Source organism: Ornithorhynchus anatinus, chromosome X1 (genome assembly GCF_004115215.2).
Source record: "Ornithorhynchus anatinus isolate Pmale09 chromosome X1, mOrnAna1.pri.v4, whole genome shotgun sequence".
NCBI classification, from domain to species: domain Eukaryota; kingdom Metazoa; phylum Chordata; class Mammalia; order Monotremata; family Ornithorhynchidae; genus Ornithorhynchus; species Ornithorhynchus anatinus.
The window spans coordinates 16962802-16987894 of NC_041749.1; the positions used below are offsets into that span (position 1 = coordinate 16962802).

At 48.6% G+C, this 25093-nt stretch overlaps 1 protein-coding gene and 1 long non-coding RNA gene across 2 annotated transcripts in view; one reads left to right on the top strand and one right to left on the bottom strand.

Annotated features, from left to right (window-relative positions):
* The window catches only part of ARHGEF37 (Rho guanine nucleotide exchange factor 37), a 37297-nt gene that overhangs the window by 8437 nt on the left and 3767 nt on the right, over nt 1–25093 (top strand). Inside the window, exons 2-10 of the mRNA XM_029051241.2 lie at nt 3680–3891; nt 4734–4857; nt 9214–9361; nt 11587–11786; nt 12556–12686; nt 14196–14300; nt 17915–18025; nt 19033–19362; nt 22462–22590. Of these exons, the coding sequence (XP_028907074.1) occupies nt 3691–3891; nt 4734–4857; nt 9214–9361; nt 11587–11786; nt 12556–12686; nt 14196–14300; nt 17915–18025; nt 19033–19362; nt 22462–22590 (1479 nt within the window). The 5' untranslated portion in view covers nt 3680–3690. The remainder of the gene's footprint in view (nt 1–3679; nt 3892–4733; nt 4858–9213; nt 9362–11586; nt 11787–12555; nt 12687–14195; nt 14301–17914; nt 18026–19032; nt 19363–22461; nt 22591–25093) is intronic.
* Nucleotides 3798–25093, bottom strand: part of LOC120638052 — a 59282-nt gene continuing 37986 nt past the window's right edge. Inside the window, exons 2-3 of the long non-coding RNA XR_005659508.1 lie at nt 14286–14337; nt 3798–3882 (exon numbers count right to left, since the gene is read on the bottom strand). This is a non-coding gene — a long non-coding RNA (uncharacterized LOC120638052). The remainder of the gene's footprint in view (nt 3883–14285; nt 14338–25093) is intronic.

Sequence of the window (25093 nt, forward strand, 5' to 3'; positions counted from 1 at the left end):
GGTAGTGGGCTGCTGGCTGGGGGTAGGGGCTATGAGAGGGTGAGGGGGGCTAGCATGGTATTTACCTCCTCCTACACCCTGGGCTTCTTCCCCTCACTGAGCACAGGCCCAGAAGCCGGCCCTCTCACCCACCGGGATCACCAACCTGATTCGCAGCTGCCCCTCTCTGTCAACCTTCAAAAGAAGCAGCGTGGCCTAGTAGAGCACAGGCCTGGGAATCAGAAGGACCTGAATTTTAATCCCAGCTCCGTCTCTTGTCTGCTGGCTGTCCCTGGGCAAGTCACTTCACTTCTCTGGGCCTCAATAAACTCCCCCGGAAAAGGGAGTTAAGACTGGGAGCCCTACGTGGGACATGGACTATGTCCAACCCAATTATCGTATATCTAACCCAACCCTTAGGACAATGCCTGGCACACAGTAAGCACTCAACAAATGCAATTAAAACAAAAAGCCCTTCAAGGAAGAAGTTTGTAACTCTGCTTCATTTCAGTAGCCAGGCAACAGTCTTCCCCACCCCTTTCGAGTCCTGAATTTTCCAGGTTTTCACGAGTTCCCATCAAGGAACTAGGCACCGTGAAGGGAACGGCAGGGAAGAAAGTGGGTGAGGAAAAGGTTGGGACAGGATTGAGCCGGTCTCTGATCTCAGCCCAGGAGCCCGTTGTTGGGCAGGGATTATCCCTGTCTGTTGCCGAATTGTACATTCCAAGTGCTTAGTACAGTGCTCTGCACACAGTAAGTGCTCAATAAATACCATTGAATGAATGAATGAATGAATAGCACCCTTTCCTGTAGCTGAGACTCTGGGAACATTTGGGGGTAGCTACGCAGCTTAAAAAAAAATGATGGTATTTATTATGCACTCACTATGTGCCAGGCACTGTATAAGCACTGAGGTGGATACAAGCAAATCAGGTTGGATACAGTCACTTGTCCCATGTGACGTTTACAGTCTCAATCCCCATTTTACAGATGAGGTAACTGAGGCCCAGAGAAGTGAAGCGACTTGCCCAAAGTCACACAGCAGACAAGTAGCTGAGTCAGGATTAGAATCCATGACCTTCTGACTCCCAGGCCTGTAATAATAACGGTGATAATGTTGGTATTTATTAAGCGCCTGCTGTGTGCAGAGCACTGTTCTAAGCGCTGGGGTGGACACAGGGGAATCAGGTTGTCGCAATCAGGTTGGATACAGTCACTTGTCCCATGTGACGTTTACAGTCTCAATCCCCATTTTACAGATGAGGTAATTGAGGCCCAGAGAAGTGAAGCGACTTGCCCAAAGTCACAAAGCAGACAAGTAGCTGAGTCAGGATTAGAATCCATGACCTTCTGACTCCCAGGCCTGTAATAATAACAGTGATAATGTTGGTATTTGTTAAGCGCCTGCTGTGTGCAGATCACTGTTCTAAGCGCTGGGGTGGACACAGGGGAATCAGGTTGTCCCACGTGGGGCTCCCAGTCTTAATCCCCATTTTACAGATGAGGTAACCGAGGCACAGAGAGGTTAAGTGAAGCAGCATGGCTCAGTGGAAAGAGCACGGGCTCTGGAGTCAGAGGTCACGGGTTCAAATACCGGCTCGACCATTTGTCAGCTGTGTGACTTTGGGCAAGTCACTTAACTTCTCGGTGCCTCAGTTACCTCATCTGTAAAATGGGGATTAAGACTGTGAGCCCCACGTGGGACAACCTGATTCCCTTGTGTCTACTCCAGCGCTTAGAACAGTGCTGGGCACATGGTAAGCGCTTAACAAACACGAACATTATTGTTATTATTATTAAGTGACTTGCCCACAGTCACACAGCTGACAAGTGGCAGAGCAGGGATTCGAACCCATGACCTCTGATTCTAAAGCCCGGGCTCTTTCCACTGAGCCACACTACTGTACACTATCCACTATGCCATGCTGCTTCCGCTTCTGCTAGATTGCAAAAGATCCATTTTCCAAACGCGAGATGGCTGGGAGACATGACCCAGTGATCATTCTCACTGGGCTTTCTCTGCGTGGTCTCTCCTCAGGCCAGGGCCTTCTTCTTGGTCTCTCACCTGAGAGGAGTCCAGCCTCCACTGGACAATATGTGGTTGGCTTAATCTTCGCCCACTAAGCCACAGCCCCTGGTAATTAACTAAGCCACCGGGCCCCGTTGGTAATTAACCCCAGAAGCCACCATCTTGTTGAACCAGTTGAGAGATGCTAAGGAGAGCAGGGAGCTGTGCTAGCCCCCATCCTCCCATAAATTTTGAGTTGTGGGGGTTTGGTGCACTCATGGGAAGCAGCGTGGCTCAGTGGAAAGATCCCGGGCTCGGGAGTCAGAGGCCATGGGTTCGAATGCCGCTCTGCCACTTGTCAGCTGTGTGACTGTGGGCTTTCCCTTAGCTTCTCTGGGCCTCAGTTACCTCATCTGTAAAATGGGGATGAAGACTGTGAGCCTCACGAGGGACAATCTGATCACCCTGTATCTCTCCCAGCGCTTAGAACAGTGCTCTGCACATAGTAAGCGCTTAACAAATACCAACATCATTATTATGTCCGCAGCCGTAATTTCTCTCCGTCTCCCCACTTTTGATTGTAAGCTCACTGTGGGCAGGGAACGTGTCTACCAACTCTATTATTCTTTCCCAAGTAACTTCCTACAGTGCTCTGTACACAGTAAGCACTCAATAAATATCACTGATTGATTGATTGATCAGCTGCTCCTAGCAGGCTGCTGCTGATAAAGCTCAGGGGAGGTTTGACAGCATGGCAGAGTGGATAGAGCAAGGGCCTGGGAGTCAGAAGGTCATGGGTTCTAATCCCTGCTCCACCACTTGTCTGCTGGGTGACCTTGGGTGAGTCTTTTCACTTCTCTGGGCCTCAGTTACCTCATTTGTAAAATGGGGATTGAGACCGTAAAACCCATATGGGACAGGGACGGAGTCCAACCTGATTTGCTTGAATCCACCCCAGCGCTTAGTATACTGCCTGGCACACAGTAAGCGCTTAACAAATACCACAATTATTATCATTATTATTATTATTCTTGCCCTCTATTTTATGCTACTTTATGCATCTTCAGGTGGTGGGAGGAGGGGAAAGCTGGCACCAGGAAGCAGAATCAATAATAAGAGATCGTTGGGGGTAACATCCACCGTTAGAGTCTACAGCTGAAAGGGAGAGAGTCACAAAGAAGGCCTGCTCTGGAGGCCTCCGGAAAGCTACAGTTTGACTTCAGAAAGAACCATAATAATAATCGTAATAACAAAAATCATAATAATTGTGGTATCTGTTAAGCGCTTACTATATTCATCATCGTATTAAGTGTTGGCGTGTATACAAGCCATTCGGTTTGGACAAAGTCCCTATCCCACATGGGGCTCACAGTCTTCATCCCCATTTTACAGATGAGGTAACTGAAGCACAGAGAAGCAAAATGACTTGCCCAAGGTCACGCAGCAGACAAGTGGTGGAGCCAGGATTACCATCCAGGTCGTCTGACTCCCAGGCCCGTGCTCTTTCCACTAAGTCATGCTGCTTCTCTACGGGCCCAAGTGGCAAGTACCAAAGTGACCCTCTGGGACACTAGTCACACTTGCTAGTCAGCAACTTCCTTTGACGTGTAGAAAGCAATGTCTCTCAATGGACGTGGGGGGCAGAAATAAACTAGTGATGTAATGGACACCCCCTACCTTTGTGTCTCTCAGTTTCTGATGACATGGCAGATTCCAGTCCGGACGAGACAGCCGTCACGACAGAGGGCCCGGGGGACCAAAGTCACCCGAAAGAGGAAACGGAGCCCCTCGACAAAATGGAGTCGAAGCAAAGGCTGGCCGCGGACGAGCTGATCAGGACAGAGGCGAGCTATGTGCGTACTCTCCAGCTGTGCACCTCGGATATTCGGGGCCACCTGAAGCAGGTAACGGAGGAAAGGAGAAGTTGGGGGCGGAAGAAGCACGAAGCAGCATGGCCTAGTGGATAGAGCACAGGCCTGGGAGTCAGGAGGACCTGAGTTCTAATCCCTGCTCCATCTCTTGCCTGCTGTGCGATCTTGGGCAAGTCACTTCTCTGGGCGTCAGTTTCCTCATCTGTAAAATGGGGATTCAGGGTATGAGCCCCATTTGGGATATGGACTGTGAGTTTCCTCGATACTGTCACTCTTTGTTGTTGTATCATACTTTCCCAAGCACTTAGTATAGTGCTCTGCACATAGTAAGCACTTAGTAAATACTATTGAATGAATGAATGATGACCTTGTATCTACTTTAGCGCTTAGAGCAGTGCCCGGTGCATAGTAAGTGCTTAACAAATACCATAAAGAAAAAGAGGCAGACATACAACTCCAGAGTCCGATTGCTTAGCGTCGCTCTTTACACACTTGAACTGTGGTATTGATTAAGGGGGGTGATGTTGGGAAAGAGATTACTCAAAACTCGGGGAGGGGCGAGGCGGAGAGAGATTCTCCCTGGCTGCAGGAGAATCTATTACGGTGTAAGACCGTAACAGTCACGTCGTCGGGAAGTGAAATTCATCGGGTCATCCCGGAGCCATCCCAGCTAGGCAGCTGACCGAAGAAGTGACCCTGGAGAAAAACTGCCAGCTTTCTCCCTCTTGCCGTATTTCCTTCCCTCAAGAATCCCAACTTCCAGAGCTGACCAGCTCCTGGAATGGAGACTCTAACCCGCTTGTAGTGACTATTAAAATGCTCAAGCCAGGCTGTTTCCCATTCACGGCCTCATGTGGCTTTCTCGGCCTTTCCAGCTGCCGGAGGGTGACCTGGACATACTTTTCTCCAACATGGACGACATCGTACTGGTCTCTCTCCGTCTCCTCAGAGGCTTGGAGGCGGCGGCTCCCGGAAGTTCCGAACAACTTAGTCTGATCAGTAAGTTCGAAAGTGAGGGGTTTCCCTTAGGTAGTCACTCCGGGTTGAGAATCAGCGGGATCAGATCAGCTGGAAAGTCCAACTGGGGCCAGGGTTCTGGGTGGGCAACAGCCACAGGTGCGAGCAGTGCCATCTTAACTCGAGAAGCAGCGTGGCTCGGTGGAAAGAGCACGGGCTTGGGAGTCAGAGGTAGTGGGTTCTAATCCCGGCTCCGCCGCTTGTCAGCGGTGCGACTTCAGGCAAGTGCCTCAGTTACTTCATCTGTAAAATGGGAATTAAGACTGGGAGCCCAATGTGGGGTAGCCTGATTATCTTGTATCTATCCCAGCACTTAGAACAGTGTTTGGCACGTAGTAAGCGCTTAACAAATACCATCATTATTATAATTATGAATCCCCATTTTATAGATGAGGGAACTGAGGTACAGAGAAATGAAATGACTTGCCTAAGGACACACAGCAGTCAAGTGGCAGAATGGAGATTAGAACTTGGATAATAATAATAATGTTGGTATTTGTTAAGCGCTTACTATGTGCCGAGCACTGTTCTAAGCGCTGGGGTAGACACAGGGGAATCAGGTTGTCCCACGTGGGGCTCACAGTCTTAATCCCCATTTTACAGATGAGGGAACTGAGGCACCGAGAAGTTAAGTGACTTGCCCAAAGTCACACAGCTGGCAAGTGGCAGATCTTTCTGACTCCCAGGCCCGTGCTCTAACCACTAGACTATGCTGCTTTTTCATGAAAACTTTGAGAAGGATTCCCCTCCAAGATCTTTTCAGTGAGCATTCACATTTCAGGTCTAAAGACTCGGGCATAAACCTCTGTGGCTGGAATGTTGGGTGATGTCACTGAATGCTTTCTCTAGAGAAGCAGCGTGGCTCAGTGGAAAGAGTCCGGGCTTGGGAGTCAGAGGTTGTGGGTTCTAATCCCGGCTCTGCCACTTAGCGGCTGTGTGACTTTGGGCAAATCCCTTAACTTCTCGGTGCCTCAGTTACCTCATCTGTAAAACGGGGATTAAGACTGTAAGCCCCACGTGGAGCAACCTGATTACCTTATATCTACCCCAGCCCTTAGAACAGTGCTTGGCACCTAGTAAGCGCTTAACAAATGCCATCATCATTATTATTATAAAGGCAGGGAATGTGAATATAAAGGCAGGGAACTCTGTTGCATTGTACTCTCCCAAGCGCTTAGTACAGTGCTCTGCACATAGTGAGTGCTCAATACCATTGATCGATTGACTGATTACTGAGTGCTGAGCCCTGTACTAAGTGCTTGGGAGAGTAGAGTACGAACAGAGTTGGTAGACTCTGCCTACAACCAGTTTACAGTCTAGAGGGAAAGGTAAAGTATTGGATAATGCTTTAGGAGGTTTTGGGAAGTTCCTGGCCAGTGGTAGTCAATGTGAACAGGAAATGTGCCTGTGTATTCTTATATTGTACTCTCCCAAGTGCTTAGTACAGTGCTCTGCATACAGTAAGCGCTCAGTTAATACGATTGATTGACTGAGAGACTGGTCGCCCTTTCCATCATGGTTCCTGAGGCACAGTGACGGGGAAACTGCTTGGGATTTTTCCCTGACTAAAACGCTTTGGAAATGGGCCAGTGGACCAGGCTGGGGTATTATGACATACTGTGGCAAGAACCATATCGACCTTGGGGTTCGCCTGCCCTCTCTTCCTTATTCTCCCCTGGGTAACGGGGGGATTCATTCATTCATTCACTCGTATTTATTGAGCACTTCCTGTGTGCAAATCACTATTAAGCGATTGGGTGGGTAGAACACAACAATAAGCAGACATTCCCTGCCCACAAGGAGCTTAGAGTCTAGGGGGGAGACAGACATTAATAGGAATAAATACAATTACAGATGGGTACATCAGCGTCTCGGGGCTGGGATGGGGGTATAAATAAAAGGCGCAAGTCAGGGCAGTATAGAAGGGAATGGGAGAAGGGGAAAATGGGGCTTAGTCAGGGAAGGCCTCTTGGAAGAGATGTGCCTTCAATAGGACTTTGAAGGGGGGCAGAGTAGCCCATCATCTCTCGAGTTGGAGTACTAGGGTTTGTCTTCAGGGAACGGTCAGGCCCACATATGTCTCTCTGCCATGAAGAAAGGGAGCCCAGCACTTTGGACAGTCTTTTGGGTGCCGGAGGCTCTGAAGCTACACAGCAAAGTAGGTCTTGGTCACAGTCTGGCTTGCCTACTGCCTCAGCCTCCTCCTCGCTGCTCTCCTTCTCTCCAGCTTATCCTTCCGCTTTCCGTCCGTACTAAACTCTGCAGCCCCAGTTGTTTTCACAAAATGTTGTTGTCGACATATCTCGCCACTCCCCACCAAATCTCAAATGCTTAACATTCCTCCCAGCATCTCTGATTTAAGACTCTAGGTCAGTTCTCTTCCTCCTACATATCCACTCTCTTCTTTCACTACAGCCCAGCTCTCAAGTTAACCTCTTCTGTCTTTAGCCTCTCAATCCATATTAGTTCCTGGGCTCGTACTCTGGATGGAACACTCGTCTAGGCACTTGGGAGAGTGCGGTAAAGTTAATAATAGTTATGGTACTTGTTAAGCACTTACTGTGTTGCCAGGCACTGTTCTAAGCACTAGGTTAGATTCAAATTAGTCAGGTTGAACACAGTCCCTGTCTCACACAGGGCTCACACTCTTAATTCCCATTTTAAGGATGAGGTAACTGAGGCCCAGAGAAGTGAGTGACTTGCCCGAGGTCACACGGCAGAAAAGTGGTGGGGCTGGGATTAGAACCCACATCCTCTGACTCCCAAACCTGTCCTCTATCTACTAAGCCATGCTGCTTCTCAGCAGTTAGTAGACTTGATCCCTGCCCTCAAGGAGCTTACTATTTAGCGGGAGAGGCAGATACAGAAATAAATTACACATTGGGGAAAGCAAAAGAAACTGAAGATCCACTAGACTTTAAGCTCATCCTCTAGACTGTAAAACTCATTATGAGCAGGGAATGTGTTTGCTAACTGTTGCATTGTTTCTCCCAAGCGCTTAGCACAGTGCTCTGCTAAGCTCCATAAATGCCTTTGGTTGATTGATATGTAAGAAGTGCAAAAGTGAGGGAGAGGTGTGAGTACCCAAGTGCTTAGGTGACCTTTTGTTCACACCTTTACTTTTCCTCTCTGAAACTCTTCCACTTCACCTCTGCCAGAGCGCAGCAATCTCCAGCTTCAAAGCCCTTCTGAAATCACAACTCCTCCAAGAAGCCTTCTCTAATTCATTCTCATTATCTCCCCTCCAACTACTGCTTCAACAGTTCCACGCTACCAATAAGCCTGTGTACTCCCAACCTCCTGAACAAGCACTCTTATACGTATCCCTATTTACTTCCTCTTATCTGTAAATTATTTTTTCTGCCTTCTCCGCTAGACCGTAAACTTCTTGAAAGCAGGGATCATGTCTACTAACTCTATTGCACTCTCCCAAGTGTCTAATATAGTGCTCTACACACAGCAAACACTCAATAAGTACCACTGATTGAGGGGAGGAGCACAGCCTCGGGATACTGGCGGCATTTAGAGTGAGCTTCGGATATGCCCGATGGCTTGTTTTTCTCTCTGCTTAAATGGTGGATTGTTTCAGATCCCTCCACCCCAGGACTAGTTTGGTAATTCACCCCAGAAAAGTGGCTAAAAACTAGAATGAAATCTGCTGGCTATCTTATAGCAGTTCCAGGCAGGGAGTGTTGAATTTAGCCCCTAAAAGTGATCCTCATAGAAATTTTTGCTGTGGTCACATATGTAATCATGAAAATGCTTTGGCCAGGTCTTTATGTGAAACCTGAAACCTGCTAAAACCAGCAGAACCAGCAGCGTTGCCAAGGGGATAGAGCACGGGCCTGGGAGTCCAAAGATTCTAATTCAGTCTCTGCCAGTTTTGGGCTGTGTGACCCCTCGCAAGTCACTTCTCTTCCCTATGCTCGGTTCCCTCATTTGTAAAATGGGGATTAAGATTGTGAGCCTCATGTGGGACCTGATTAGGTTTTATCTACCCCGGCACTTAGTACAGGGCTTGGCACATAGTAAGCGCTTAACAGACACCATTAAAAAAATCCCCAAAACGAAACAACCCCCGTCCCCCCAAAACCTTCTTGGATTTTCTCTTTACCTTGCTTGCTTTCAGCCCAGAAACCCTCTGGGAGCCACATGTGGTTATGAAGTCCGTGTTTGGTACACGGTGTCCCGTCGGAATATACTGGCTCCCAGAGGAAAGGGTGAAAGGCAGGCTCTCTCTGGCTCTCTGGGAGTCCTGAGAGGAAACAGGGGAGTCAGCTGGGCTCCTGCTGTTTCGAAGAGAGCCAGCAGGACCCTCTGGGATCTTTGTTCCCACAGGTAGCCTATTCCTGGAGCTCAGAGAGGACATAGAGGGTGTCTACAGGACCTACTGTGTCAACTATGACCAGGCCCTGTCCCTGGTGGAGGCGTACAAGAAGGACGCAGGGCTTCAGCAGGGCATCCAGGAGGTCCTCACTGCGGTGGTGTGAGTAGCGGCACCAGGGGAGTTGGCTGGGGTGGGATCCCAGCCCCGCAATAGACTCTCCCTCTCCCTCCCTACCCGTCTCCAGCATAGTGTTCTTTAGGACGGTCGCTGCCGTTCTCCCGAAACTCCCAAGCAGCAGGCTTGGTGGAAGACGACTTGTGAAAATCCCAATGGGCTTCAGAGCTCGCTCTGAGACCCGAGGGCCCTGAGGATGGAGAAAGGGACAAAAGCTTTCATTCAGACGCCCACAGCCTGACCTTTCCAAGGGCGGCAGCTGACTGACCCGCCAACCCCAGCGGAGACCAGTTGTTCTGTCCAGAAGACGGACTTCTGTGCACACCCGACAGCTGACTCTAGCTTGCTCCGCTTCCCTCCTCCCTTGACGAAAATAATCCTGGATCTGCTGCCCTCATGGGACCCTGATCCGTACTCCTTCCCTTCCCCCTCCTTCTTTTCTCCTGCCCAGTGGAAAGGCCCGAGAGCTCATCCTTAACCCCTCTTGGACGATTTTGTTACTGAACATTTGGTTAAGGACTCAGCCTCCTAAGAGATCCTTATCTGAAATGTACATGACCATGGGGCTGGGAATTCTGTCCCAAGTAGCTGATAATATGAGGTTAGTTAATTATGATATTTAAGTCTGCTTGTCTGCTGTGTGACCTTGGGTAAGTTGTTTAACTTCTCTGTCTCCCACTTACCTAATCTGCAAAATGGGGATTAAGACTGTGAGGCCCATGAGGGACATGGACGGTGTCCAACTCGACTAGCCTGTATCCACCCCACCATTTAGTACGGTGCCTGGCACTTGCCAAATACCATAAAAAAAAAAAAAGTTTAATATGTCTTAAACCCTCGGGTAGATGTAAGAAGTTCAGTTCAGATACAGATCCCATCTCACAGAGGATTCACAGTCAAAGTACAGTTCTGTTGTTTTGTACTCTCCCAAGTGCTTAGTACAGTACTCTGTGCATAGTAAGTGCTCAATAAGTACCAGTGATTGATTGAATGATGAAGAGGTAGGGAGGGCAGGCACTGAGAAGCAGCATGGCCTAGTGGAAAGAGCACGGACCTGGGAATCAGAAGGACCTGGGTTCTAATCCTGGATCCTGGGTGACCCTGGGCAAGTCATTTAACTTCTCTGGCCCTCAGTTACCTCATCTGTAAAATTGAGATTAAGACTATGAGCCCCATGTGGGACAGGGACTGTGTCCAACCTGGTTTGCTTGTATCTACCCCAGTGCTTAGTACGGGACCTGGCACATAGTTAACAAATGTCACTATTACTGTGAGCCCCATGTGGGACAGGGACTATATCCAACCTGATTTGTTTGTATCCATTACAGCATTTAGTACAGCGTATGGAACCTAGTAAACTCTTAACAGATACCACAATTATTATCCTCATCTCCATTTAATAGATGAGGATACTGAGGCACAGAAATGTCATGAGACCTGTCCAAGGTCACCCAGCAGGCTCAGAGTAGAGCAGGGATTAGAACCTGGGTTTAGAACCTCCTAAATTCTGGTCCCCTGCTCTTGCTTCTAGGCCTTGCTGCCTCCCTTCCCATTTAGCAGACCGACTAACTGAGGTTTAAGGTATTTGTGCAGCGCTTACTGTGCCAGGCACTATACTAAACATGGGGCAGATACAAGCTAATCGGGTTGAACACAATCCGTGTCCCACAGAGGACTCGCTCTCTGAATCCCCATTTTACAGTTGAGGTAACTGAGGCAGAGAGAAGCTAAGTGATTTGCCTGAGTTCAGACAAGAGGCAGAGGCGGGATTACAACCGAGGTCCTGTGACTCCCAGGCCCGTGCTCTTTCCACTAGACTACACTGCTTCTTTATTGAGCACTTATTGTGTGCAGAGCACTATACTGAATGCTTGGGGGCAGACCACGGAATAGAATCGGCAGACATACTTGCCCATGATGAGAGTACAGTGGCTTTCCCCCTCACATCCAAGCCCTTAGAGGGGTGGACTTTCAGTGATTTCTATAATTCTATTTATCTATTTTGATGCTATTGAGGCCTACTTGTGTTTTTTTTGTTGTTGTCTGTCTCCCTCTTCTAGAGCGTGAGCCCATTCTTGGGTAGGGATTGTCTCTGTTGCTGAATTGTACTCTCCAAGTGCTTCGTACAGTGCTCTGCACACAGTAAACGCTCAATAAATACGACTGAATGAAGTTTGACTGAATGTTTCTAGTCCAACATTCTCTTCCAGGCCTCAAGCCGGACCTTCAGGGCTGAGCTTCTTGCTGGTGATGCCCGTGCAGCGGATTACCAAGTACCCTCTGCTGCTGCAGAAGATTCTGGAATACACCTCCCCCGAAGACCGTGCCTTCCCAGGCCTTCAGGAAGCCACCGCGGCCCTTCAGGAGATCAACGCCAACATCAACGAGTACAAGAGGCGCAGAGAAGTTGGTGAGGATGTTGGCCAGTTGGCCAACGTGCCCTCCCCTGCTTCCTCCTGGCTGGCTGGCCTAGTAGAGAGAGCACGGGCCTGGGAGTCAGAAGGACCTGGGTTCTACTCCCGACTCTTCCACTTGTCCGCTGGGTGACCTTGGGCAAGTCATTTCACTCTGTACCTCGGTTATCCCATTTGTAAAATGGGGATTAAGACTCTGAGCCCCATGTGGGACAGGGACTATGTCCAGCCTGATTAGCCTGTATCTACCCCACCCTTTAGAACAGTGCTGGATGAAGCAGCGTGGCTCAGTGGAAAGAGCCCGGGCTTTGGAGTCAGAGGTCATGGGTTCGAATCCCTGCTCCGCCACTTGTCAGCTGTGTGACTGTGGGCAAGTCACTTCACTTCTCTGTGCCTCAGTTCCCTCATCTGTAAAATGGGGATTAAGACTGGGAGCCCCACGTGGGACAACCTGATTCCCCTGTGTCTACCCCAGCGCTTAGAACAGTGCTCTGCACATAGTAAGCGCTTCAAAAATACCAACATAGTATGCTCTCAACAAATACTATTATTATTATTATTCCCCAGGCCACCCCTTCGCAATTATGGAAGATTAAAGGAATTCGGTAGCATCCGGTATCTAAGTCTATTTGTCTTTAGCCTTCACAGATTTCCCCCTTCAACCGCTAGTCTTGAGGGTGTGTAAAGGACCTAAACCAGATCTCTCAGCAGTGTCTCTAACTTTAATGGGTTCCCTTTCTCTCCGCTCCACGGTACACACTCCAGCAACTAAGTACAACAAGGCTGAGCACCTAACTCTGAGGGAGCGGTTTTATCGGATTAACACGCACTCCATTTCCAAGAAGACTACACGGCTGAGCCAGATGTTTAAACAGGAAGCTGGGATTGTGTCCAGGGTGAGTGTCTTTCTGATAAATCATTCTGCTTGGGGCCTTGCTGCCCATCGTGGCCACTGACATCTAGAAATGACGTGGGGGATGGGACGGGAGCAACACACAAACCGATGTGGAAATGATAATAATAATGTTGGTATCTGTTAAGCGCTTACTACGTGCAGAGCACTGTTCTAAGCGCTGAGGTAGATACAGGGTCCCATGTGAGGCTCACAGTCTTCATCCCCATTTTACAGATGAGGGAACTGAGGCACAGAGAAGTGAAGTGACTTGCCCACAGAAAAGAGCAAGGGCCTAGGAGTCAGAGGACCTGGGTTCTAATCCTAGCTCCACCACTTGTGGACCTTGAGCAAGTCACTTAAGGCTGCAAGCTCACTGTGGGCAGGGAACATGTCTACGAACAATTCCATATTGTAGAAGATAAGGTAGATCAGATCAGAATAGGGCAACCCTGAGGTTGCCTAAGAGGGTGCGAGGTTGGCTTTGCTTCTGTCTTCACTGATTAATAATAACGGTGGTATTTGTTAAGCGCTTACTATATGCAAAGCACTGTTCTAAGCACAGGGGGGATACAAGGTGATCAGGTTGTCCCACGTGGGGCTCACAGTTTTAATCCCCATTTTACAGATGGGGTAAATGTTTTGTCTTGTCTTCATTCGATCATATTTATTGAGCACTTACTGTGTGCAGAGATCTGTACTAAGTGCTTGAAAAGTATAATTCAGCAATAAAGAGAGACAATCCCTGCTCAGAATGGGCTCAAAGTCTGCCGTCGAGTCACCTCCGAACCAAAGCGACTCCACGGACACGTCTATCCCAGAACGCCTCACCTCCTCTGCAAACGTTCTCGTAGTGGATCGGTAGTTTTCTTGATAACGATAAGGAAGTGGTTTACCGTTGCCGCCTGGCGCACAGTAAACTCGAGTCTCCGACCTTGACCCTCCCGTGCCGCCGCTGCCTAGCACAGGTGAGTTTTGACTTGTAGCAGATCGCCTTCCACTTGCTAGCCACTGCACCATCTAGGAATGGGATGGACAGGCCTCTGCTTGAGTGTCTCTCCAGTAGCCGAGACTGGAAGAGTACTGGAAACTCTCCAGGTGCCGTCCTGACAGAGGTGATTTAGTGGTTTGGGGCCTATGATTTATGGAGTGAGAAATGGGCTGCTGCAGTCACGTGACCATGAAGTCAAGCAGGGCAGACCATCCCAGTGTGATCCGCGGAGAAGCAGCGTGGTCTAGTGGATAGAGCACGGGCCTGGGAGGCAGAAGGACCTGAGTTCTAATCCCGGCTCCATTCCATCTTTTTGTGTGACCTAGGACGAGTCACTTCACTTCTCTGTGCCCCACTTCCCTCATCTGTAAAATGGGAATTAAGACGGTGAATCCCACGTGAAACATAGACTGTGTCCAACCCGATTAGCTTATATCTACCCCGGTGCTTAGTACAGTGCCTGACCCATGTTAAGCGCTTAACAGATACCATTAAAAAACAATTCTATCTATTGAATTTCAGACCGAAGACAAAGAGTTTGACGATTTGGAAGAGAAGTTCCACGATGTGACGTTGTGTGTGATTGAGCTGAAGGAAAACGTGGCATCTTACCTGAAGAACTTGGAGGTGACTGTACTGAGTATATATCAGCAAAAAAGAGGATCTGAAGGGAAGAGAGACAAAGACATTCATGGTTAGAACTTCCAGCTCACAAGGAGAGCTTGGAAACAGCTCAGGGGCAAACTGAGTAAATGAGATCGCCTTGGAAGAGAGGTGCTAGAGAGGGATGGTTGTATACTCTTCCCTAAGACTCTTAGGGGCACAGGAATACCATCCTCTCTTCCAGCCTCCTTCCTATCCTCTGGTTAACTTTTTGAATTCTGCTGCAGCATTATCTTTCCAACTGCCCAAATTCTACAATGACTACAGGTTATGGATCAGTTTTCGGCCCCAGAGGCTCAGTTTTTTGTTTTGTTTGTTTTTTGGGTTTTTATTCTTGGTATTTAAGTGCATACTTTGTGCTAAACACTGAGGTAGACTCAGGCTAATCAAGCTGGACCCAGTTCCTGTCCCACACGGGTCTCACAAGTCTTAATCCCCATTTTACATATGAGAGAACAGAGGCACCGAGAAGTGAAGTGACTGGCCCAAGGTCACACAGCAGACACGTGGGGAAGCGGGGATTAGAACCTAGATCCTTCTGACCCCCGGGCTCGTGCTCTGTGCACTAGGCCACGCTGTTACAGTTCAGATTAAAGAAACCAAAAAGACATATTTTGGGGCGGTCTGTTGTGATCCTGTTCCACCCAAGGAATTTTGATCTGCTTGGGGGAGAGTCCTGGGGATTCTAGGCTGAAATGGGAACAGGTTCCCAATTCTAAATGGAGCAGAAATCCTTGTGGGCTCTTCAACTGTAGCGTCTTTAGGCTTCCTGGGCTCACCCCAATTTGACTAAGCAGATCCCAGAGGTTCCTAGAATTCTCTGTCCTTTCATAGGCAAACTCCCCTTCATCCTTAGCCTGTTCATCTCTCACTCCTTCTTTGTTTTTGTGGTACTTGTTAAGCTCTTATTATGCGATGAATACTGTACTAAGCCCTAGGATAGCTATAAGATATTCAGGTTGGATACAGTCCCTGTCCCACATGGGGCTCATGGGCTAAATTGCAAGGAGGAGGATTTAATCTCCATTTTACAGGTGAGGTAACTGAGGTATGGTGAAATTAAGAGACCCGCCCAAGGTCACAAAACAGAGGTCTAGACTACAAGCTCGTTTTGGGCAGGGAACGTGACTACGGACTCTGCTATATTGTACTGTCCCAAGCACTTAATACAGTGCTCCGAACATAGCAAGCGCTCAACAATACGATTTGGTTAAGTGGCAGAGGTGGAATTTGATCCCAGGTCCTCCGATTCCCAGCCCCAGGCTCTTTCCAGTAAGCCACGCTACTCTTCTTCACCATCACCGAGACCAGGATCTTGCTGGATAATAATAATAATGTTGGCATTTATTAAGTGCTTACTATGTGCAGAGTACTGTTCTAAGCGCTGGGGTTGAGACAGGGTAATCAGGTTGTCCCATGTGAGGCTCACAGTCTTCATCCCCATTTTACAGATGAGGGAACTGAGGCATAGAGAAGTGAAGTGACTTGCCCACAGTCACATAGCTGGCAAGTGGCCGAGCCGGAATTCGAACCCATGACCTCTGACTCCCAAGCCCGGGCTCTTTCCCCTGAGCCACGCCGCTGGATGATTTTGTGAGGAGCAGCATGGTGAAGTGGATATTCATTCAATAGTATTTATTGAGCGCTTACTATGTGCAGAGCACTGTACTAAGCGCTTGGAATGAACAAGTCGGTAACAGATAGAGACGGTCCCTGCCATTTGACGGGCTTACGGTCTAATCGGGGGAGATGGACGGACAAGAACGATGGCGCTAAATAGAGTCGAGGGGAAGAACATCTCGTAAAAACCGATGGCAACTAAATAGAATCGAGGCGATGTACATTTCATTAACAAAATAAATAGGGTAATGAAAATATATACAGTTGAGCGGACGAGTACGGTGCCGAGGGGATGGGAAGGGAGAGGGGGAGGAGCAGAGGGAAATGGGGGAAAAAGAGGGTTAAGCTGCGGAGAGGTGGAGGGGGGGTGGTAGAGGGAGTAGAGGGAGAAGAGGAGCTCAGCCTGGGAAGGCCTCTCGGAGGAGGTGAGTTTTAAGTAGGGTTTCGAAGAGGGGAAGAGAATCGGTTTGGCGGAGGTGAGGAGGGAGGGCGTTCCGGGACCGCGGGAGGATGCGGCCCGGGGGTCGACGGCGGGACGGGCGAGACCGAGGGACGGCGAGGAGGCGGGCGGCGGAGGAGCGGAGCGTGCGGGGTGGGCGGTAGAAAGAGAGAAGGGAGGAGAGGTAGGAAGGGGCGAGGCGATGTAGAGCCTCGAAGCCTAGAGTGAGGAGTTTCTGTTTGGAGCGGAGGTCGATAGGCGACCACTGGAGTTGTTTAAGAAGGGGAGTGACAGGCCCAGAGCGTTTCTGCAGGAAGATGAGCCGGGCAGCGGAGTGAAGAATAGACCGGAGCGGGGCGAGAGAGGAGGAAGGGAGGTCAGAGAGAAGGCCGACACGGTAGTCTAGCCGGAATATAACGAGAGCCCGTAGCGGTAAGGTAGCCGTTTGGGTGGAGAGGAAAGGGCGGATCTTGGCTATATCGTAAAGGTGAAACCGGCAGGTCTCGGTAACGGATAGGATGCGTGGGGCGAACGAGAGAGACGAGTCAAGGATGACACCGAGATCGTGGGCCCGAGAGACGGGAAGGACGGTCGTGCCATCCACGGTGATAGGGAAGTCTGGGAGAGGACCGGGTTTGGGAGGGAAGATGAGGAGTTCAGTCTTGCTGGCCTGGGAATCAGAAGGCCATGTGTTCTAATCCCGGCTCCACCACTAGTCTGCTGTGTGACCTTGGGCAACTCACTTCACTTCTCTGTAAAATGGAAATCAATGCTGTGAGCCCCATGTGGGCAGGGACTGTGCCCATCCTGATTGGAGAAGCAGCATGGCTCAGTGGAAAGAGCATGGTCTAGGGAGTCAGAGGTCTGGGGTTCGAATCCCTGCTCTGCCACTTGTCAGCTGTGTGACTGTGGGCAAGTCACTTAACTTCTCTGTGCCTCAGTTACCTCATCTGGAAAATGGGGATGAAGACTGTGAGCCTCTCATGGGACAACCCGATTACCCTGTATCTCCCCCAGCGCTTAGAACAGTGCTCTGCACCTTGTAAGCACTTAACAGATACCAACATTTTAGAGAAGCAGCGTGGCTCAGTGGAAAGAGCCCGGGCTTGGGAGTCAGAGGTCATGGGTTCGAAACCCGACTCTGCCACTTGTCAGCTGTGTGACCGTGGGCAAGTCACTCCACTTCTCTGTGCCTCAGTTACCTCATCTGGAAAATGGGGATTAACTGTGAGCCTCACGTGGGACAAACTGATGACCCTCTATCTACTCCAGCGCTTAGAACAGTGCTCTGCACATAGTAAGCGCTTAACAAATACCAACATTATTATTATTAGCTTGATTCTCCCCCAGCATTTACAACAGTACTTGACACATAGTAACGCTTTACAAATACCATCAGTATTATTATTTTTAAATTGACTTGGAAAGCTCTCTAGGGCTTGTTTCCTTTTCCATTCTGAAACACGAAGATGTGCTTTGGGTCTGTCGGTTCTCAGGTCCTTCTCTTACTCTTTATTAGGCTTTCCTTAGCTCGAAACCACATGAATGTGACCTGGAGATTGAGGAGGGTCCCGTCCAACACTACCACCGACTTGCGAATAATCTCCACCATCTGGTCTTCTTGGAGTTTGTAAGTGAAACCTTGGTTCATTCATTTCCTCCTGGGGCAGATGGGAGTGTGAGAATGTTAGCTAAGCCCCAAATCTGCTTTTGTGGGGGGCAGGGGCTTGGTGAGGAGATGTACTGGGAAGCAGCGTGGCTCGGTGGAAAGAGCACGGGCTTGGGAGTCAGAGGTCATGGGTTCGAATTCCCGGCTCGGCCACTTGTCAGCTGTGTGACGGTGGGCAAGTCACTTCACTTCTCTGGGCCTCAATTACCTCATCTGTAAAATGGGGATTAAGACTGTGACCCCCCCCCACGTGGGACAACCTGATTCCCCTGTATCTATCCCGGCCCTTAGAACAGTGCTCTGCACATAGTGAGCACTTAACAAATACCAACGTTATTATCATCTAGACTGTAAGCTCGTTGTGGGCAGGGAATGTGTCAGTTTATTGTTAAATGGTACTCTCCCACACGCTTAGGACAGTGCTTTGCACATGGTAAGCGCTCAATCAATACGATTGAATGAATGAATTGTGTCGCGTCTGCTGTTCTTACCAGGGGTTAGGGTTGTCACTGTATCTACAATACGTCATTGGCCCGGAAAGTAATAAAGGGAACAAGACCCATTTCCATTTTCAGTCAGATCTGCTTAACTGAACACATGGGAGAGTAGCATGGCGTAGTGGATAGAGCATGGGGATGGTAGTCAGAAGGTCACGAGTTCTAATTCTGGCTCTGCCACTTGTCTGCTGTGTGACCCCGGGCAAATCACTTCATTTCTCTGGGCTTCACTTACCTCATCTGTAAAATCGGGATTTAAAACTGTGAGCCCGATATGGAACAGGGAATGCGTCCAACCCCATTCGCTTATTCCCCCCCACCTCAATGCTTAGTACAGTGCCTGACACATAATAAGTGCTTAACAAATACCACTATTACAATTGTTATTATTATTACAATACTGTTAGCTGTGCTCCCAGGTGCTGCTGGGAGACGGCAGCATGTCTGAGGGCCTTTGGTCTCTTCCGGCAGAAGCGGCGATTGGAAAGCCTCGTGTACCGCCCGCTGTGCCACCTGACGGAATCGCTCGCGGGGCCCCGGAACCTCATCAGGAAGCGTCTGGACAAGCTGCTGGACTTCGAGCGGGTGGAGGAGAAGCGGGCCGAGACGGGCAGCGTGACTTACGAGGAGGAGGCCACCAGGCACACCTACCAGGCCCTGAATTCCCTGCTGGTGTCCGAACTCCCCCGGTTTAACCAGGTGGCCGCCCGGTGGCTGGGGCAAATCCTCCGGACACTGATGGCCCTCCAGCGGGACCTGGCCCAGCGGGTGCTGAGTGAGGCGGAGGGAAAGCTGGCCCAGGTAAAGGGGGCTGATGGGTCTGCCCCGCCCCAGTCAGCTGAGGGAGAGGACATGATCAATCGTCGAGGAGGAGTGGGGAAATCCATTCACGGCACTAATGAAAACTGCAGCCTCAGTTCACTCCCAAATGGGCATATTTGTTCAGCACTTACTACGTGCTGATGGCCTAGTGGTTAGAGCGAAGCTCTGGGAGTCAGAAAGACCTGGGTTCTAATTCCATTCTACCATTTTTTCCATTCATTCGTTCATTCAATAGTATTTATTGAGCGCTTACTATGTGCAGAGCACTGTACTAAGCGCTTGGAATGTATAAATCGGTAACAGAGACAGTCCCTGCCCTTTGACGGGCTTACGGTCTGATCAGGGGAGACGGACAGACAAGAACAATAGCGAAATTATGTCTGAAAAGCTAAAAGAGTCATTGGCTAAAACTTTTTAGATGGTATTGGTTAAGTGCTTACTATGTGCCAAGTAGATACAAGCTAATCAGGTTGGACACAGTCCATGTCCCATATGGGGCTCACAGTTGTAATCCCCATTTTACAGATGAGGGAACTGAGATAAAAGAACAGTGAAGTGATGGAGCACTTGTTTGCTGTGTGACTTTGGGCAAGTCACTTCACTTCTCTGGGCTTCAGTGACTTCATCTGTAAAATGGGGAGTAAGACTGTGAGCTCCACATAGGACGGGGACTTTGTCCAACCCGATTAATTTGTATCTACTCCAGCACTTAATACAGTGCCTGGCACATATTAAATGCTTACCAGATACCACAATTATTATAATAATTTTAATTGTTATTATGCCAAGAACTGTACTAAGCATTAGGGTAGATACAAGATAATCAGGTCAGACAAAGTTCCTACCCCACACTGGGCTCACAGTCTCAAGTAGGAGGATGAAAAAGGGTTGAATCCCAGCTTGTGGATAGGGAAACTGAGGCATAAAAAGGAAGCATGGCCTAGTGGAAAAAGTATGGGCCCGGGAGTCAGAGGACATGGATTCCAATCCAGGTTCTGCCACTTGCCTTCTGTGTGACCTTGGGCAAGTCACTTAACTTCTGGGTGACTCGGTTTTCTCAACAGTAAAATGAATATTCAGTACCTGTTTTTTATTGGATCTGTTAAGCACTGACTATGTGCCAGGCACTGTAGTAGGTGCTGGGGCAGTTACAAGACGATCCTCCCTCCACTTAGACTGTGAGCCCCAAGTGGGATAACAACTGCGTTCGGCCTGATTGGCTTGTACCTACCCCAATGCATGGTACGGTGCTTGACGCTTAGTAAGTGCTTAACAAATACCATAAAAAACCAGTCAAGTGACTTTCCCAAAGTCATCCAGCAGGCAAGTGGCAGAGGTGGAATTAGAACCCAAGTCCTCGGACTTCCTGGCCTATGCTTGACTTGGGAGTGAAGGTTAGACTGTGCTTTATGTTGTATTAATGGTCTCTGACTGTAGGCAAGATTTAAACATAGGAAGTTTCAAGCTTCAGACTTAAAGGTTCAGAGGGGGAGATGATATTTGTGGGAATTAACGGTAATATAGATTGAGCATCTATGGTGTGCAAAGCACTGGAACATATCCAAGTATTCAAAGTTTCAGTCCCTGCACTAAAGAATTTACAATCCATTAGGGAAAAAGCATAGTTCAGAGAGAACTAATAGAGACATATAATAGGCTCAAGTAAATAAAAAACAAATAAATACACGAGGGCCAAAACAAAGTAAGAGCTTGGCACTCAGAACAGGAATCTCTTTCTCCTGGCCCATTCCTGTTTGAGGAAAGGGAGAGGGAGTGATCAGATCTTGAAACCAGCCCAACTGAGATTGGACAGCCCCAACCTGATATGAGCCTTTCCTCATCTCCTACAAATAGCGTGGCTCAGTGAAAAGAGCATGGGCTTTGGAGTCAGAGGTCATGGGTTCGAATCCCAGCTCTGCCACTTGTCAGCTGTGTGACTGTTGGCAAGTCACTTAACTTCTTGGTGCTTCAGTTACCTCATCTGTAAAATGGGGATTAAGATTGTGAGCCCCACGTGGGACAACCTGATTCCCCTGTGTCTACCCCAGCGCTTAGAACAGTGCTCTGCACATAGTAAGCGCTTAACAAATACCAACATTATTATTAAATACTGTCTTGGGCTCTAAAAGTGGCTCTGCTGGCCCTGAAGACCATACACTTCTCCTCTAAGCTCTAAACTTCCTGTGGGCAGGGAAAGTGTTACAGTGTACTCTCCCTGGCGCTTAGTACAGGGCTCTGCACACATTGAGCACTCAAATATCACTGATTGAAGGTGTCCGTGAAATACCTCAACCGCAGGCAAATTATTGATGTACCTGGGCCTCTTTCCATTTAAGAATATTCTTCACGCCTCCTCCTTTAATGCAGGAGATATGGAAATCCTGGTCAGTGCAGTGAAGGTGAAGTCTTCACCTCAAGACTGAGGTGGCTCTGGCGGAGCGATGCCAGCTCAGAGCCACCTCCATCTTGAGCTGGTTCACCCACGACAGGTCCTACTGGTGCCTGTGGTGGTTTGGGATGCAAGAAACCTTTCCTATGGCCATAACCTCAGGGTCGGAAGAGTAGGTGCTTCTGAGCTTTCCACAATCCTAACAGCGATGAGGGAATCCAGACCCAATTACTTTAAATCAGAGAGGAGAGCCGTTAGTAATGGCTTCTCTCAGAGAATCTCAAGTGTCATTAATGTCTGGAAAATCCAAAAGGGCCACTGAGTTTTCTGCTTGGGACGGTGTATAGCTTCTTGTGGGCTGGGAATGTGTCTGTTTATAGTGCTTAGTACAGTGCTCTGCACCCAGTAAAAGATCAATAAATACAATTGAATGAATGAACTTCTCCAGTGCTAGGAAAAGAGGAATCTTCACCTACTGGAGGACCTTTCCTCCCTTCTCTGCCTCTGCATATTGTCTTTCCAGGCTATCTGCATCTGCTCCCTACCGTGAGGTCTCAATCAATCAATCAACTGTATTTCTTGAGCGCTTACTGTGTGCGGAGCACTTCACTAAACACTTGGGAGAATTGATGGGCACATTCCCCGCCCACAGCGAATCTCATTTAATAAGTCTTCTCTTTGTCTTTCAGCTTCCTCACAGTCAAGTCCCGGAGGCTACCTTCAGAAAGCTGGTGCAGGATTCAGTGGACCAGGCCAGCCGTCGGCTTCAGTCCTTCTGCCAGTCATTTGAAGCAGTCATGCCAAGCCCCACAGTACAAGTAGGTGTCCAGGAAGTAGAGCATCTCACCTTTCTGTGACCTCTGGGGAAACGCGGGAGGGGTGGAACCGTCTTAATGCTCACCCCAGTCTTCCCCGAAGCACAGTGGATGCTCCCCTCCAGAACAGGTTGCCAAGGAAAGGTATAATCCTAGCAATTTTGGGTTGGGAGAGGACTGCTGGCCGGGACCAGACAAGAAATCCCGTGGTGATTCTGGGACAGTTCTCCTGATTGGTCAGGCATCTTTGTCAAGAGGGTAGGCTTTGAGAGGAAAAGGAGACCTTAGAGACGTATGTCCCGTTCACTATATTTATTTCAAAGGAATCCAATCCTACTCACTTAAGGGAGGCCACACATTTATTTTACTCTTTAGAGGGATCCATCGTTTGTCCAGAAAATGTGCTATTAGACTATTTAACATGTTTTGAGCACACTAAGTACAAATTGCTCAGTCATCTCAAAATTGTGTTCACAGTGCTTTTTTAGTGGAAATTTTGTTAAGCATTCTTTATGTGCTAGGTACTGCTCTAAGCACTGTAGATAGAAGCTAATCATTCATTCAATAGTATTTATTGAGCGCTCACTAAAGTGCGGTGCTTGGAATGTACAATTCAGTAACAGGTTGAACACAGTCCATTTCCCATATAAGGCTTACAGTCTTAATCCCCGTTTTACAGATGAGGGAACTGAGGCCCAGGGGAAGCAGCGTGGCTCAGTGGAAAGAGCCTGGGCTTCGGAGTCAGAGGTCATGGGTTCGATTCCCGGCTCTGCCACTTGTCAGCTGTGTGACTGTGGGCAAGTCACTTCACTTCTCTGTGGCTCAGTTGCCTCATCTGTAAAATGGGGATTAACCGTGAGCCTCACATGGGACAACCTGATTACCCTGTACCCCAGTGCTTAGAACAGTGTTCTGCACATAGTAAGCGCTTAACCAATACCAACATTTAGTGACTTGCCCAAAAAGTGAAAAGAGCAGGCGCCTGGGAGTCAGAGGTCCTGAGTTCTAATCCCAGCTCTTCCACATACCTTAACTCCTCTATGCTTCAGTTTCCTCAGCTGTGAAATGGGGATTAAATACCCATTCTCTCTCCTACAAAGAATGTGAGCTCCAAGTGGTACAGAAACTGTCCAACCTGATTAACTTGAATCTACCCCAGTGCTCAGAAGAGTGCTTGACACAAAGTAAGCGTTTAACAAATTTAATAATAATAATAGTAATTAAATGAGCTACTAATAATAATGTTGGTATTTGTTAAGCGCTTACTATGTGCAGAGCACTGTTCTAAGTGCTGGGATAGATACAGGGTAATCAGGTTGTCCCACGTGAGGCTCACAGTTAATCCCCATTTTACAGATGAGGGAACTGAGGCACAGAGAAGTGAAGTGACTTGCCCACAGTCACACAGCTGACGAGTGGCAGATCCGGGAATCGAACCCATGACCTCTGACTCCCGAGCCCGGGCTCTTTCCACCGAGCCACGCTGCAGTCAGTGGTATTTATTGAGTGCTTACTTTGTGCAGAACAGTGCACTAAATGCTTGGGAGAGTACAACAGAGTTAGCAGACACGATCCTTGGCCATAAAGAGCGTACAGTCTAGCGCTTAGTGTAGCCTAGAGGAAAGGACACTGAGAAGAAGACAGGCTTCGGTTTGCATCCAAGTTGTGCCCCTGACTCAATGAGCCTTGAGGTGAGCCACTTAGACTCTCTATTTCTCAGTGCCTTCAGTGACAGAATCATGAGCACAGTTCTCCCCTATTCTGCCGAGTGAGTAAATTCAGCTGTGTCCAATGGCCCAGGGCAGAGAGGAATAATAAAAAATACTATCATTATTATTATGGTACTTGTTAAGCGCTTACTCTGTGCCAGGCATTGTTCTAAGCTCTGGGGTAGATACAAGCGGATCAGGTTGGACACAGTCCCTTGTTCCCCATGGGGTTCACACTCTTAATCCCCATTTTACAGATGAGGTAACTGAGGTACAGAGAATAAACATATGAGGATTGTTACTCCAGTTTACTTTATGGCAGCTTTATCCCAGACAAGTCTCAGATCGGAATTCACACACCCTTTCATTCAGTCGTGTTTATTGTGCACTTACTGTGTGCAGAGCACTGTACTAAGCGCTTGGAAAGTATAAATCAGTAACAGATAGAGACAATCCCTACCCAGCAATGGGCTCACAGTCTTCAAAATAGGGACTCTGACCATTATATTTACCCACTCCTTGTTTCCCAGGGATGTGTACTGGGAGGACAAATTGTGACTCTTTATGTCCACGAAGCCCCAGCTTTCTCTAAAGAATGTGTTAATTCAAGGTGTTAGTAGAAAAGGAGCATGTTGGTATTTGTTAAGCGCTTACTATGTGCAGAGCACTGTTCTAAGCGCTGGGATAAACACAGGGGAATCAGGTTGTCCCACGTGGGGCTCACAGTCTTAATCCCCATTTTACAGATGAGGGAACTGAGGCACAGAGAAGTTAAGTGACTTGCCCACAGTCACACA